At 40.5% G+C, this 16,327-nt stretch overlaps 1 protein-coding gene across 1 annotated transcript; it reads left to right on the plus strand.

The window, feature by feature from the left end:
- Window positions 1-939: 939 nt before the first annotated feature.
- ell2 (elongation factor for RNA polymerase II 2) lies at window positions 940-16,110 on the plus strand. Its single transcript, XM_020629375.3, has 12 exons — window positions 940-1,135; window positions 4,590-4,637; window positions 4,850-4,974; window positions 5,088-5,251; window positions 7,803-8,062; window positions 8,505-8,629; window positions 9,508-9,580; window positions 9,664-10,360; window positions 11,321-11,393; window positions 12,343-12,514; window positions 13,205-13,249; window positions 13,390-16,110. The coding sequence occupies exons 1-12, from the start codon at window positions 962-964 to the stop codon at window positions 13,504-13,506; spliced, it is 2,073 nt and encodes a 690-aa protein (XP_020485031.1). The 5' UTR covers window positions 940-961; the 3' UTR covers window positions 13,507-16,110.
- Window positions 16,111-16,327: the final 217 nt, after the last annotated feature.

Consider the following 16,327-nt stretch of genomic DNA (forward strand, 5'->3'; position numbering starts at 1 on the left):
TTTAAATAAAGAGATAATCATTGCATGTTGTTTCAGGAGTTAAACACATTTAAACTTTAAATCGATCCTCGTGAGGCAGTTTGTTTGGGGAACTAATTTGTTGTTGGATTAATGTTGAATAAGTCTTACACATATTTGTGTCTCTTTTAAGGTGTCTGTGTGTGACTCTTTGGGTGGGGTGAGGAGCTATGGTAATCTGCTGGATTCACACAAGCCTTTCCCCACCCTGCCCGAGGCGACTCCACACCAAAACATGCTGCCTTAATCACCAGGTCAAGGGGAGTGACACTTGGAGATAGTAGAGGCGCAGCTCACTGGGGACACACTTGTCCATTGTGCTGATGTCACATTATTTCCCTTGTCATTAAAGTAGCCACATGAAAGATGAATGTGGGTCTAGTTTGTAGCTAGGCAGATGTATTTTGATTATGCTGATATGTGTCACAATACAGCTAAACTGAATAGCAAACAATCTGAGTTCACACCAACGCATTAGGCTACAGCCTTCTACCATTAACAGTTTCTGAGGGCTAGAATTAGTTCTACCATGTCAGCAAAACACGGCAGAGTCAGTTTTGCCAAGAGGTAGGCCTAACTAAGCGACTGTGTTTGAGAGAGAGGCAATGGGCTTTTAGAGAAAAGGAGACAAGTTAGAAAAAGTTTTCCTCAAATAAGGCATTAATAAACAAGAAATAGGACCCTGTGCAGTTTTGGTTTTGTTAATGGACACATAATCCCAGTTTTGTAACTAAAATTCTGAATTTTCTTATTCCCAGACACATACTTCAGCATAGTAAACTAAAGTAGGCTATAATAAGAACTATTTCGTTTAACTGTAGGTTTACTTTGACTGACAAGCTAGCAAGTTAAGACCAATCCTCTTGTGTGAGTCCTGTAGGCAGCAGCTGTAGTCCCTCCCCGGGCCACAGTGAGCACAGGGACAGGGAGTCTGAGCTGCTAAATGCTCAAGCCTCAAAGGGACGATGGTGGAGGGCTGGTAAAGATGGCGGCGCTCTCCGAGGATGGGAGATACGGATTAAATTGTGGCCCAGAGAGCGCAGACAGAGTCACTGTATTGCACGTCAAATTGACCGAGACAGCACTGAGAGCCATAGAGAGCCACCAAAATTGTATGGTGAGTGAAAGTCGTGTATTTAAAGGTGAAAAACCAGCTGGGACTGACGGGCTGACACAGCTTGTCTCAGGACTGCCACGCACAGCTAAAGCTATAAAGTTAGCTAAGCAGTTGACAGAGCTACTTTCTCCTTTCTTTTTTTACATCATATTAGTCTTGTGTGATTTAAACAATCTACTGAAAAGGTTAAACGAGATCTTAGTCGTTCGCTCTGTCTGGGTTTTAAGAACTGACAAGTATTATTTTACCTCAAAAGATCTGTTAGCAAAGTTGGACAGTCTGATTAGCCACTGTTAGCTCCAGCTGACTGAACCGTCTGTGCTGCGTTGGCCACACAAATACATTTTTTATTGCCAAACAAATATTACTTTGACCAAACTAGGAAAGTGGTATTTTTAAAAAGGTGTCGACTAATTCACGCTGAGTCATTAAGAAAATTCAGAAATTGTCAGTTTAACATGAAAGCCCAACTTATTATAACAATAAACTTTAATTGGACGATGTTATGAGCAGGGTGAAAATGTTAAAGTAAAATGTGACTGGGTAACTAGTTAGTGGTGTTTGAGGCGTGTGGCTGACGGATCAGCTTACCATATGGCTAAAAGTTTAACTCAATGCAAACTATTGGTTAGCACTAAAAACCTGCCACGACGTCTCTTTCCTTCTCTTAATGTTTCATTTGGAGGTACAGGATGTAACTTTTATCAGTAAATGCTTTATAGGTTCAAGTGGGACAAATACTTAATTCAAGCTTTTTTAAATGGCTGGACAACTTTTTGCAAAAGGCCTACTCTTATTTCCAGCTGCGTGTTTAAAGCAGTTTTAGGCCAGCAGTAAAAGCATTTTTAAAATCTGCATATTGGTTTTAGTAATTGGTTTTAGCATACATGCTGTGTTAGTTAGTTTTTTAGTTTAGTTTATTTGTTTATTGTTTGGTGGACAGTCCCCTTTAATTTACTGTACAGTAAAAGAAACAGCTTTAGCCTTTACAGCTAATTTCCAGCTGTAGTCCCCGGCCAGTTGTCAGTAGGCAACCTAAAATGCAATTGTTAAGATTTAAAATACAATAAAATAAATTACATTTATAATGACAACAGGCCTAAGCAAAAGGAAAATAGACATACAACATATCACACACAATTGGAGCAGGCACAGTCAAATCAGTTCATGCAATAAAGACAATACTGGGGCGACAGGGGAAAAGAATAATCACAGAGGCCACATTGAAAGCACATATTATTATCTACATATGTAATGGGAGTCAAAATACTGTTTATTCATTGACATTTTTGCTAGCAAACTTGATCCTGTAGGCTACATGTACTGCACTTCACTTCTGAGCTTGACATCACCAGTAATTGAGAAGGTTTAACAACTCAGTGTGCTAATGGGGCACTACATAACTGTGCAGATTAAATATAACTTGTTAATCTTGAACTGTGCAACTAGTGTAATCTTGTTGAGATGCTACACAGGTGAACTAATCTGAAAAGACCTATGCAGTCTTGGGTTGCTGTGGCGAGAAGCCAAGTTACCTGACGGACACTCAGCCATCAACAAAGCAGTTACATAACACACTGCCTGGGCCCATGTCCGCTCAGGGTTGATGCACTGGAGCCTAGCATGGGGCTCTGGTTATCAGAGGTCTCTGTCACTGCTTTTTATGGCACATGGATTTGTGTCTGTGTGTATGTTCATATGCCACACGCTTTCCAAAACCCACTCTCTGTGCAATATTTGCTCACCGTCAGCTACAAATAATAAAAAACTTGTTGAAAATGTGGATTAAGAGCTGATTGAAAATGATAAATAAGTCATTTTCTGACACCTGAAAAAGCAAAAAGGTCATATGAATGAATTCCTGTGTGACAGCCAATGCTACAGCCTATTGGATGTGGTAATGTTGGTCTGTATGCTGCATTGAACGGCAGCCTGCCATCTCTTGCTGACTGGGCAGCCAAAACTGCCTGCTTTTTGTTTCTCTCTCCCTCTCAGTAATGTGTGCTGTAGCTCAACCAGTCATCGAACTATGGAAGCTGGCTATCTTTGTCTTTCTGTGGTGATGTGAAATGTGATCAGAACTGTGTGTGAGTGAGAGTATGGATAGTGGGGGAGGGAGCTAGTCAGTGGCTTGGTGCAGCTTAGCTTTAACACCCATGACATGGTTCTTTTAGTCTAACTAAAGAATGCATTCAATTCATAGGTACCTGCATCTTGTTTCAAGTGTGACTAAGCAAGCATATTTTAATATCCAGGAATGCCGAGAGGCTGTTGTTGACAAAATGCACATTCCTCTAAAACCAGTTGACGCAACATTTCAGAACTCTAGCCAACTGGTTCTTCTGTTGACTTCAGCTCTGTGAAGAAGTAGAGTCCTCTGCTTTCTCATCCTAACCTGTGCAGCACCAGAGCAGCCACTGCATATTTGTGGTTGTCAACTCAGTTTCAAGTAGCCTCCAATACAAACCTACACAGAACAGTCAATTCAAAAAGACCATCTTCAAAATATCTGCTCTATTTTAGTGCTGTCCAAGTTCCACAACTACCATGCAGATAAAAGCAAACCTTTTTACATACCACCTACCCATAACCACTGAAAGAGACCACAATGGTCAAGTTGACTAGCATGGTTTCTCTGTAGATTTAAACTTCAGGATGTTTTGAGCTGAATTGTGGCTGCCAGTGAACAGTCATCAAGTATTCGTCACCTATGATCTGTGTAGCAACTACCAGATAATTGAAACTAACTATTTTTATTTATTTTTGGGCTTTTTGTGCATTTAATGTAGAGATAGGACAGTGGATAGAGTCGGAAATCAGGGAGAGACGAAGTGGGGAATGACATGCAGGAAAGGAGCCACAGGCTGGATTTGAACCTGGGCCGCCCGCTTGGAAGACTATAGCCTCCATACATGGGGCGTGCGCACTAACGACTGCGCCACCAGCGCCCCGAAACTAAAGCAAAAATACAATTGAAGGCCTCTTAAATATGAGGCACCTTCCGTTTTTTGTATTATCTCATATAAATTGAGATTTGAAAGTGTTTTTTTATAGAAGAAACGAGCAATTTGACATCCCTCTGAGCATCAAAAAATACAATTGACCATTTTTGAACTGGTGGACAGTTTATTGACAATGAAATGTATTAATTAATTCTTAATTTAATCTGCAGGATATTTACTGACAGTAATCACTAGTTGCAGCCGTTTATCAGATAATCTAGATATTTTCAGGAGTGCATATGTGAAAACGACTTTTGTAAGCCTTGCAGTCTGAGGTATGCTGTGTTCTTGGTGTGACACGTCCCTACAGCTCTGCTGTTTCTACAACCACATTTTGAGTTCTGAAAAGAATATAACATTCTCCAGATTCTATATATTCACCAGCTGATATAACTCTACCGATAATGCTTCATATTTCAAGTATTAAACTATTTTATTGTCTCCCCTTTCAGAATGTATCTTCTTTGCGGCCAACAATACAGTTCAAGGGACTCCAAGGGGTAAGTGCCTTTTCTCCTGAAGATGGGGTTCAGATGTGTAATCACAGCCACAATGTGAATGTGGAATGAATAATGCTGGTTCTTTAGCATTGTAGAAAATAATTCAGTAAAACAAGAAATATACAGACGGGTTAAGACAAAAATACTGCTTTATTAGAGAAATATATTACTATAATGCAATGTTGACTGTTTTTTTTTTTTTTTTTTGGCAGCGCATCAAGATCCCCAAGACTGAGTCCTCCCCTGACAACTTCCACAGTTTTGATTTTTACCTGTCTAATGTGGGCAAGGACAACCCTCAGGGAAGCTTTGAGTGCATCCATCAGTACATGTCCAGGTAAAGGCAATCCCTGGTCAGCTGAATCTACTGTTTCTATCTTACCCCATGTTGCTAGAATGTAATCCACTCAGCCTCACTTTTTCTTTCTCATACTCTCTCTTTGTCTCCAGCTCAGGGGCCTCACACCTGGCATTGTTGGCAACCGTACAGGACAAGGTCACTGTATGCGCCACTAATGACTCTTACCAGGTGACCCGGGACCGCATGGCCCAGGCGGTGGAAGACACTCGTGAACGTGGGACCAAAGTCATCAAGCCTGGAGGCCAGTACAGAGGTAAGACCCCCACTACAGTCTCACTGGTGAACTAGCTGCTGTCAAATGTCAGTTTGATCCCCGGACACCAGCATTGCTCTACGTCCAATCAACACCTCTTCTCTCTTTTCAAGCTCTGCCCTTTTGAGAGACTGAATAGGTGAAAGCTGACATCCTGGTTCCATACAAAGCCATTATTGGTACTGACTAAGCCATTTTGTCATCTCAGTATTTTCCAGATTAGCAGTCTGACTGATAAGGGCCGACGGTGGCTATTTCTGTTTTATTGACACAAGGCCTGCCAGGCTGATGCAGAAAGTATCCCAGTCATGGCACCACATATTGCTTTTATTTAGCATGACTTACAGCCAGTTAGGACTAACCTTTTGTGTTTTCCTCATGTGACGAACATAACTCATGTTGACCAATTTCCTGTCCTCTGTAACACCACGTTTCCTGGTTCACAACAGTACAAGAAAAAGTCTTCTTCTGTCATCTAAATGTGACATGTTACACACTTAGCTAGGAACATTTTTTTCATATAGCTTATAAATAAATGACTGTCCTGATTACAAACTAAGTTCATTGTGAAGAAAGGCAGTCTAAAATGAAACAGGCACTCTGATGCAGTATAAAAATCCTTTATTAACAGGTATGTTAACAGGGATAATAAAGGATTTTTATGCTGCATCAGAGTGCCTCGGACTTTCAGGTTGCTTCTTTTGAGAACAGATGTTAGGGACACCAATAAAAAATGAAGTACTAATAGTATTTGGCCACATTAATTAGTGATGTCTATTATCAATATCTTGGCTGTGGAATTTCAAATTCATTCAATGTTAACTTTTTCTGTTATTAATGTCACTTGTAAAATGACATCGGGAATGTTCTACAGCAGAAAGAAACATGAAACTGAAATGTTACTTTATTTGCATTTGTACTAAATCAGAAAAAAAGGCTTGGCAGATCCTCACAGGTGTCTCCATCTGTCCCCCCCTAAATGATGCTTATCTGATACTGTTAACACAAGACTAGTGATTGGCAAGTAAGTTATGCAGGAAACAATTGAATATTATTTTAGCTTTATTGATAGCTCATCCCTCTTTATTTGTGTTCATGAACAATCAGTCTAATGGCTCTAGCACAATTTATTTAAGTGTTGGAATGACCTCATTGGTACTTCTTCAGGACCTTTGGGCTCAGACACTTTTTTTTTATCCACATCTCAAGCCAAATTAAGCTACCTTTTAAGAACCCATTTCTTAAATGTGAAACCTTGTCAAAGATTTTTTCAAGTTAAGCACAACCAATAGTCTTGTTCAGTCCATAACATTGTGATGCAACTTAAAACCTCCTCAGGACTGTTCATGGGGGCCCTGGGGATGTATTTGCATCAAGTGGCCCAGATAGAAACTGGGAAACGAGAGGAGTAGCAGAGTAAAAGGGGTGGGACAGGAGCCTGTAGCAGCTGGTTTGGAGTCAGCACCCTATTTACTAATGCAAAAGGGGGCCTTCAGCTTCTTGTTCTCACATGCTGTTAATTTCAGGTAACAGTCTCAAACTAATGTTTTTTTATCTTAAGCTCTAACCTTTCTTTTATATAGAACTGCACAACCCTATTCATTTTTAATGTAGAAGTTTATAGTGCTCTATAGGTTCCTATACTTGTGTCATCTGTACCTTCCCGATGTATGAATGATTATTCCTGTAGGAGTACACGATTACATAAGCTTTTCACCTGCAGCAGTCGGCCATTAGCCTGTAAGACAACCCAAAGTCTGTAAGCCTACTCCACCTCCCATGGCTCCTCGTCTCCACTTTTTGACATAAAGGGAGGGGAGGAGTTATTTCTTTCTCTTCCTCTCTCTAGCCTTAATCTTTTAAAGAGCTTTGGAATTTCATAACAGCCATGAGGCAGTATAGGAAAAAGTGCAGGAACCCTGACTCATTAAATGCTCAGCAATAAAGATCAGTGGTGTCTTCGTTTTTGTACACCTTGACTTTTTCGTTAAAGTGCGTTTTACAGACTAGTCTTGGTTTGAAAAGAGAACTGAGCAAACAGTATAGTTTAGCGCTGATCTGTTCTTGTAGCATCTTTGTGAAGATAAATAGCAACAAAAGTTTAGACCGCCTAGCTGTAAAATTTTATCAAAATACTATTTATGTGCCAGCCTAAATAGATGCAGATTGGTTTTTTTTCTTTCTCCTGAAATTACTTGAGTAGACTTATGAGGTAATATTCTAGTTTAACCTTTATTTGTGATTGGGTTTTCATCAGCCCTTTCAACTTCCTCAGTCTATTAGTTGATTGGCTTCTTTTCAGGCATGCATCATGTGTTACCATCTGAAAAAAATGGCATAGGGGAATTTCTTTGTGTTTCGCTAAGAGGTCAGAGTTGATAGGTGGAATCAAACATGTAATTCGTCTCTTGTTCCTTTAGTCTTTCAATGGGTGGGGATGTGAGGGATGCTGTTGAGCAAACATGTGACAATGTAAGAATATTTGATAATAAACTTCCCTGCCGACTCCGAGTTGAAAAGACTTAATAGTGTATTTTCTCTGTGTTTATAGGAAAGCAGGTGCATATCCGTAAGCCGGCACTATCAGCCCCTGATGTGGTCCCGGAGCGCAAACGCTCCACACCCATCAACCCAGCCAACACTATTCGTAAGTGCCTTTCCAATAACCCTGTGTCCCAGCGGCCTTTCCGGGACCGCATCATCCACCTGCTGGCGCTGAGGTCTTACAAGAAGCTGGAGGTACTCGCCCGTTTGCAGCGGGACGGTATCAACCAAAAGGATCGGAACTCATTGGGGACCACCCTGCAACAGGTGCTGTTTGGATCCTGTTTTTCTTTCTTTCTTAATGCTATAATGCTCCTGTCAATATTCAGAAAGCAGCTTAACATGGATATTAACATTGTTAACGTGTCCTTTTTTTTTTTTTTTAACATAAAAATATTAAAGTGTACAGAGCTGATAATCCAGCATGTCATACTTAAACATTGTTGTTCATCAAATTTCTAATAAGATACCAAAAACCAGAAAACCTTCTTAAACATGAAATCCTGGCACACAGATCTGCGTGAGGAAATCCGGCTCATATTATGAAGAATGTATTTTCTTTGAGATGAAACAAAACCCCCCACTCATCATTTACATTATTTGCATGCACAGATGCTAGACCAGCACAGGAAGTGTGAAGTTTCTAATGTAATTAGACTTCAACTGAATTTGATTTCATATGTGTGTTTTTGTGTTTACAAAAAAACAGGTGGCAAACTTGAACCCCAAAGACAACACATACTCATTGAAGGATTTTATATTTCGTGATGTCCAGCGAGACTGGCCTGGGTACTCTGAGGATGAGAAGACCCAGATTGACAGGATCCTGGCTCGGTATGAAAACAGCCAGTTTTGCTATTTGCTTTACTCCCTGAATGCTAAAGAACTATCTCAATGAATAAAAACATTTTATGTACTGTATCTACAGAAAGGTCTAAGTGCTGTTTTAATGTGGTGGAACAGTGACTGTTGTCAGATAAAACTGTTACTAACATTAAATCCTAAAGTTTTATTTTTAATAGATTACTTTGAGGCAATCAGTTTTGGAAAACATTGTTCTCTCTCTAGGAAAAAAAACATTATCTTTAACTGCCATCTTCAATTGCATATATTCATGAATAGTTTGAGTAATAGAGAAGCACTTTGCATCTTATCAGTGGCTTATGTCATACTGAAACGGTTGTCTTACAGAGAATGTTACTCGCCTGATGCTTGAGATGGTGCTGCAAAAATAACAGAAAAATACATTGAGACTTTATAACAGTTATTGATTTATAGGTAAACATTTGCGATTTTATTTTGCACTTCTATTTTCAATATTTGTTATAAAGTGTTAAATATTGTTAAAGCTTCCATTTAGCACTTACTGAAACATATTGTGATTCTCTTTGGCCTGAAAAAACCCCCCATGAATGTGACATTTTACTCATACGACATTTGTCATGAAGATTTTCCAAATAATTTTGAACCATACACTGTGAGTAGTCCTGTTCTCCTTCGTTGGCACGTGTCGATCTTCAGCTACTGTCGGTTCAAAGGAGCTTAACCTCACGTGTACACATGAGCTTTCAGTTTGAGGAAAACTTTTTTTGGGTAACTACAGTCTTAAGCAGATCCAATGTAATAATTGTTGAGCACTAGACCCTAATGGCCATTGTTCTTCTACCTTTTACTATCTTTTACAACTTCCAACCCTTTTCTTTCTTTAACAGCAAATTAGGTCTTCCTACTGAGACCCCTTTGTCAAGCAATTCTCCCAAAGACAATGCCCCCACATCCCCTCAGGTATCTAAGTAAAATTAATCATACACATTCAAAGACACAATTTTATACGTAATTTTGAAGCTAAATCCTCGTTGTTCCTCCAGAAGCGGCCTCCAGACTTGGACTTCTTTGACCCTTTGGCACCCAAGAAAGCCCGCATCTCCCACCTCAGTAATCGAGGGCCAGCCGCATCTTCTTCCTCATCCTCCACTGAGCGCCGGGAGGACGAGGGCAGCCCCAACTCTAAACGCTCGTCCCTTCCCTCCAACATCACCTCAGGCCCTCCCACTCATCTCCCCGTCTCGTCCCACCCTCCTGCCCCCTCTCACCAGCAGCCCAGCCCAGCCTCCCACTCCAACTCACCTAGCACCCCGGAGGGCTGTGGCACCCAGGACCTGCCCATAGACCAGAGTTCCTCTTGCAGAGACCCTTCTCCCAGCCCTTTCCCCCCTGACAGGACCCTGCCGGACCGCTTCCGTCACCCTGTCCCTGTCCCCAGACCAGCCATCTCCCCAAGCCCTCCTCCTCCTCCTCCCCTTCCTCCTCCTCCTCCTCTGTGCACGTCACTCACAGTTACCTCCACTGTCATCAGCAGCCCTCCCTCGTCCAGCAGCACCAACAAGAAGTTTAAAAAGAAATCCAAAAAGCACAAAGAGAAGGATCGGGAGAGGGAGAAAGGGAAACGGACTGAAAGAGACACCAGAAGTCCTCCAAGTGAAGAAACTCGTAAAGCAAAAAAGAGACGCAGTGCTGAGGAGGAGAGCAGAGAAGTTATTGAAAAGAATCCTCCAAAAGATCAAGGTTTGTTTCTGTCCAAGGCTTTGTCAATGTCTTTAATTGTTTCAGGACTTAAATTACAGCGTCATCCCCATCAGACATCTTCAGGTTGATGGTTATTTTATTTTATTCTTCATAGAAATTTTCTCAGCAGCGTTTACGTTGTCATTTTGTTGGAAAATACTAATGAACTTTAAGGTTTGACATTTGTAAAAAAAAGCACTTCACATCGAATATAATACAACACTGAAAACGGCTACACAACCCTGCAGCTGAGAACCACTGCATTAGAGGATAAGCCCGGAGAGGTCATAGGTCAAACATGCATTAGAAAATTAAATATATTTTTAACAATAGGAAAATGTGCGGTATAGTCTTTAATGTAGTACAGCAGAGGCAACTATAATGTGAGTGTGTTTTTTTTAATGTGTTCAGACTCAATCAAGCAGCTTTGATGTGTCTTGTGACTGACGTGCCTCCCGTCTGAGCATCCAGTTGGTTTATCTTTCAGACTTTGGATTGTTGTTCCCTGTGTTTCACTGTTTATCTCTGTTCTGTCTCTTACAGCTCCTCAATCACATACAGTTGATTGTTGATTAGGCTGATTCACTGTATGTTGTCTAAAGACGAGCTCAGACCAATGCCTCCACATGTTCAGTCTGTGGTCACAAATGTGTGTTGTCGGCGTTTAAAAATGTGTAACTATCCATGGGTTCACATTAACGTTCAGTGCATTTTCAGCCTGGCTAAAATATGTTTAATCTCTTTGCCTTTGTGTGTGTGTATTTGGAAGAGGCACTGAAATAAAACTTACAAATGCACACACTTTTCAAAAGCAAAAAGACAATATAAAACAAACTTAAGCTATTTAAAACCAGATAAGTTGTTTATATTTTTTCTTAGCTAACCATGCTGTTGACGATACTGTTTCTGTGTGTTATGAATTATAAATTCAGTATTTACTTTTTCCTACTTCCCCTTCAGATTCTTCAGTTAAAGAAAAGCCAGTCCAATCCACTGAATTCTCCTCCACAAATGAGATACCCGACTATGTAGTGTGAGTAACCTTAATATTCCTAACTGTTCTCAGTTTGACCCTCTTTACCTTCCAGCTCTCTCATTGGGTCATTGTCTCACAGGTTGAAAACAGACCATAAACTTGTATTGTGCTTTTCTAGTCTTCTGACCACTCAAAATGCTTTTACACCACACGTCACATTCACCCATCAACAAGTCGCTGACGTAGCAGTAGGAGACATTTGGGGTTGACTGTCTTACCCAAGGACACTTTGAAAGGGGCGGCTGTGGATCAGTGGTAGGGTCGGTTGTCTCAACTGACTCTTCCACAAGGAGTGGTCCCCAGCTCCTGCAGCCACATGGCGATGTGTCCTTTGACTTGACACTTAACCTCAACTTTACTGTACATAGCAGCCTCTGCCATCAGTGTGTGAATGTGTGACCTACGGTGTAAAAGCGCTTTGAGTAGTAAGAAAACTAGAAGAAGCGCTATACTATATATACCTACATATATTTACCATTTAACATGTGACTGCAGGAGCTGTGGATCAAACTAAATTAGCTTTATAGCTACCTCTGGCCCGACAGTTGTGTTGTGCATGGCCCTGTCAAATAAACCAATAAACTAAACTCCCGTCCTGCCGGTTTAGAAATGAGCCACAGCTGTCAGAGGAGCTTGGATATGCAGCAACAAACAGATGTTTCATTTTTGCTGTCTGGTATTTTTCCTCGATTGCTGTTTAAGGGCTGTTTATTGCGCTCTCCTTGTCATTGTTCAGAAGTGCAGGGTCTATGTTTTTCATCTCAGATCAGACGGAGAAGCTCAACAGATTTGAAACATGATTGTTACCGTTGTTTAAATATTCTGACTTTTAGTAATGTGTATTCAAAACAAGGGGGGTTGTTAACTTAGTGTGAAGAACTAGTTTTGGTTTTGCTCTCAACATTACAGCATTTTTAACGTAAAAAATGATTTACTGTGTTCACAGGAAGTACATGCCATTGGTGTCCATGGACCAGAGACAAAGCTTCAAGGACGACTTCAACGCAGAGTATGATGAGTACCGCCTGCTGCACGCCCGCGTGGAGAACATCAACCGCCGCTTCACCCAGCTGGATGCTCAGTGCAGGAAGCTGCCACCCGGCACAAAAGAATACCAGGTAATTCATGGAAACTGACAGTTTTGAGTATTTGTGGGGGATTTGTAATTGTAGTCCAGATTTATCATCGACTTTATCAACACAAAGGAAAAAAGAACTGGTTAAAAGTCAAAATGTTTTCATATTGGGGCAGTGAGCACTCTCGAGTCATGAAAGGAATACAGCCATAGTATCATCGAACCTCTGGAGTGTCCCCATGATCATGACAATAACACTCTGTATAACACACTGTGATGATTTCATCTTTATATCTACTTGGGTTGTAGTTCATTTCTACAAAATCTAATGAAGTGTTTGGCCTCCGACTGTTCAGAGTTGTCTGTTTATTAAACTGGTGCGAAGTCGTGGTGCTACACAGAAAGCAGGAAGGCATGTACTATTTTTATTTATAATGAATCTGAATTATTAATAGTCTCAACACTCCACATCTGCTTGTTGATCCACTGAGCTGTGCAGCCACCATGCAGCACATTTAGTGAAGTATTTAAAGTCATCAGACATTCACCACCTCTTTTCACATAGAGACGTACAGTTTTCATTTCAGTGGAAGCTGAATGTAGCATTTGTCAACATCTTCACTCAAACTTGCTCAATGCGTTTTCCTGTTCCTTATTTACAGAATGTATATGTTAGTTGTTGTTTAGTCAATGATGTGCATGCTATTAAACATGTCATTTCTCATTAAAACAGAAGGTGCAAGAAGAAGTCCTTAAAGAGTACAAAAAGATGAAACAAGTAAGTACTTTCATGGACTTTAACTGATGATGGTGTTGTTACTAACTTGATTTGTAGGTTCTTGTCAAACACATCCAAGACTTGTTGTTTGACTGAGTTTCCAGCTGCACTTTGACATAATGTGTGTGTTTGTTTTACAGCGCAGCCCCAACTACCACGGGGATAAACAGCGCTGCGAGTACCTGCACAACAAGTTGGCCCACATCAAGCGGCTAATAGCTGATTTTGACCAGCGCAGAGCCCAGGCCTGGTGCTGAGAGCACAGCACACAGTTTCAGTCACTGATCAGTATTGAGAGCAGAATGTTGAACCGGGAAGGGGAGTTTAACTGGCTGTTATTTAACTCCCCTTCAGTTACTGCCTCCCCCTACACACCTCTCTTCCTTTTCCCCTCATCCTACTTCATTCCTTCCTTCTTTTCCGATCTTTGAATTCCACTGGCTTCAATGTTGCCTATAGTGAAAATCTCACTTTGACTTCTTTACCCCCATCTTTTGCTTTCTCGATTTTGTTTTTTTTCCCTTATTTCTCAAGGAGCTCCTGTGGAATTTTATACCACTGGACCAGTGGGAGGAGCTTCCTGCATGTGTGAAGGGGTTTGAGGAAATACTTCGACTCTTCTTACCTTTTTGAAGGACTTTATCTTCAGGCAAAAAAAAAAGAACAAAAAAAATATTTTTGACTATCAGAGAAAATATTAACATGTATTTAAGTAAAAAATAAAAAAAGAGGGAGAACTATTTATTTTGGGACTCGTAGTGCAAAAGAAGAGTCCGCAGATGATATATTGTTTAACTTTTGAAAACAATGCAAAAAAATTACCGCGGGCCTTATGTGTTTTGACTTTGTGAAGCCATTTTGCACGCCAGATCCATTCTGTCATCTCATTTGGCGTTGATGCCTCTCCTGCCTCATTTCCTCTCTCTTCTTAATAACTGTTCTGGATAAACCTTGCTGCAGCGTGTTGCTGTTGTTGCTGTTTGAAGAGGAAGGAAATGAGACGGACAGGAGAGAAATCACAATGAGCTGATTGAGAAGCAACAACAGTATGTGTGCATGGATTGTTAATTTAGTTGTAATGGCAATATGGGGTTGTGAGAGTGGGGTAACTGAAGAAGTACGAGCCCCTTGTCAATAGGGGGCAGTATTCCCTGCACCATCAGTGTTTAGCGTTCACTGTGCATTATGGGTGCCTTAAGGTGTTTACACTTGAGAAACGTCGAGTTAGGCAGACCCTTTGGGTCCACAGGCAACACAAAGGAACTAAAACTGCCTGGAAACAGGTTGTGTGTGTATGAATGTATGTGTGTGTGCTTGTGCATGTTGGAGTGATGGAGAATAGAAAGGGTGTGGCGTCTGGAAGGAGTGTTACAAATTGTGAGTGTGTGTTTGTATGGTTGTGCATTATGTGGAGTGAGCGATAAAAGAGAAAAAAATAATAGAAATGTGGAGACAAAAGTGATAAATATGAAAAACAAAAAAAAGCTGCTACAGTGTTTAACCAGCCGGAGCACTCAGGATCAACCTGGCTGGAGTAACAGTACCTGATCTTAATAGAAGAGATATAGAAGCTCCTTATTTTCTAAGACCCTGGAAAAGACTGTGGGACTGTGCCTGCTTCTTCGGCTTTATCCAGTGGCAATGATTTATGTTTTTGTTTTAGAAAGAAGCCAAAAAGTGTCATCCACCAGAGGACAAATTTGTATTAAGATGTCAAACAGATTTGATCCTCAGTTTGAGTTCTGCTGAACAGTGAAATCTTTTTTTTTTTTTTTTTTCAACATTGATACCAATTTCAGTTCACTTGATGGATGAATCGCTTCTTTAAAGTCTTTATTTCAACAAGGGAAAAGTTGTTTACAAATCTGTGTTGGAGTGTTTGCCAAAAAAATTGAAATACTTTTCTGGTACTGGATCTATGGAGCAAAACGTTCTAATTAGGGGCTTAATTTAAGGAGACATTGTTGATGTACAGCATGAGTCTCAGAAACTAAAACACTTAAAACACTTCAGGATGAACCTTGGAACGGATCAACCCAGCTCCTCAAAAACATCGACAATGGAAAGGTGTTGACTCTATACTTGCATAGTGGTCAACCCCTCTTTATATTTATATGTGGCTAATGAGGACAGAAAAGGTCTCCATTTTTCCTCCAGAAAACAGATTCAAGTAAACACTGGCCAGTTCTTATTCCTACGGATTTTGGTTTTGGCAGTCTGACAAACAGTCAGTCTCTGCAGCAGACTGGCTGTTCTTTTCAGCTGTGAGAATCAATTAAGCATAGTTACAAACTTGGTTTAGCTTGCATGTGATGACTGGACAAAAAAAAAATCAGCACTTGTTTCTTTGACACGTCACAATAGCAGATAAAAAAAAAAAAAAAAAAAAAAGTCGACAAGCGATCAGGCTCTACTAAAGATCTATGTTTGATATGACTGTGGGCTACAGGGTCAGTCTTTTGGTTTATTTCTCCTGTTTTCCCTCGATATCGTCATTCCCAAGAATTCAAAGAGTCCCAGGAGCCATTTCAAAAATGTATGTTGGTGCTGATGCTACTTGTGCAGCCGTCAAGATGTCATCACAGCTTGTGTCCTCTTCTCTGTCTTTTTAACAAAAAAACAACAGAATAACTTAAACTGGGTCTGATCATCAAGAAGTCCGCATTATGAGAGTCATTGTGATGAGAGGGAGAAGGGGGAGAGATTTGATCAAGAGTCTTAATGAGGAAGTGACCATTAAATATACCCTGGCAGTGTTTAGACATGAGAAACCACTTCAAATCAAGTGTGAAGTCTGATCCTGCCCACGTGAAAATGTACAAGACATTTCAATAAAAATCAACATAGTTTTACCTGGAGAATCTCTGTTTTATGTCCTTTTTTTGAATGCCTTTCCAGTTATTAATTTTCTTCACATGTGCATGCTTTTAGGGCCTTGTTACTGAACAGTCAGTGTTATCTAATGTGTTTCAAGTGAAGCATGATATGCAGGCATTGTTATGAACAAGTTGAACTGTACTGCAATGTTTATCTTTCAATGTTAGCACAGGGCTAGTTGCATCTGAATTTGGTGTGCTT

This window comes from Labrus bergylta, chromosome 5, assembly GCF_963930695.1.
Source record: "Labrus bergylta chromosome 5, fLabBer1.1, whole genome shotgun sequence".
NCBI lineage: Eukaryota > Metazoa > Chordata > Actinopteri > Labriformes > Labridae > Labrus > Labrus bergylta.

Bases quoted from the DNA above. Each gene is read 5' to 3' on its own strand.
- ell2 (XM_020629375.3), top strand. From the start codon at position 962: ATGCTCAAGCCTCAAAGGGACGATGGTGGAGGGCTGGTAAAGATGGCG. The intron at 4,638-4,849 runs GTAAGTGCCTTT...TTTTTTTGGCAG, and splicing joins AGTTCAAGGGACTCCAAGGG to CGCATCAAGATCCCCAAGAC. The intron at 8,630-9,507 runs GTATGAAAACAG...TTTCTTTAACAG, and splicing joins ATTGACAGGATCCTGGCTCG to CAAATTAGGTCTTCCTACTG.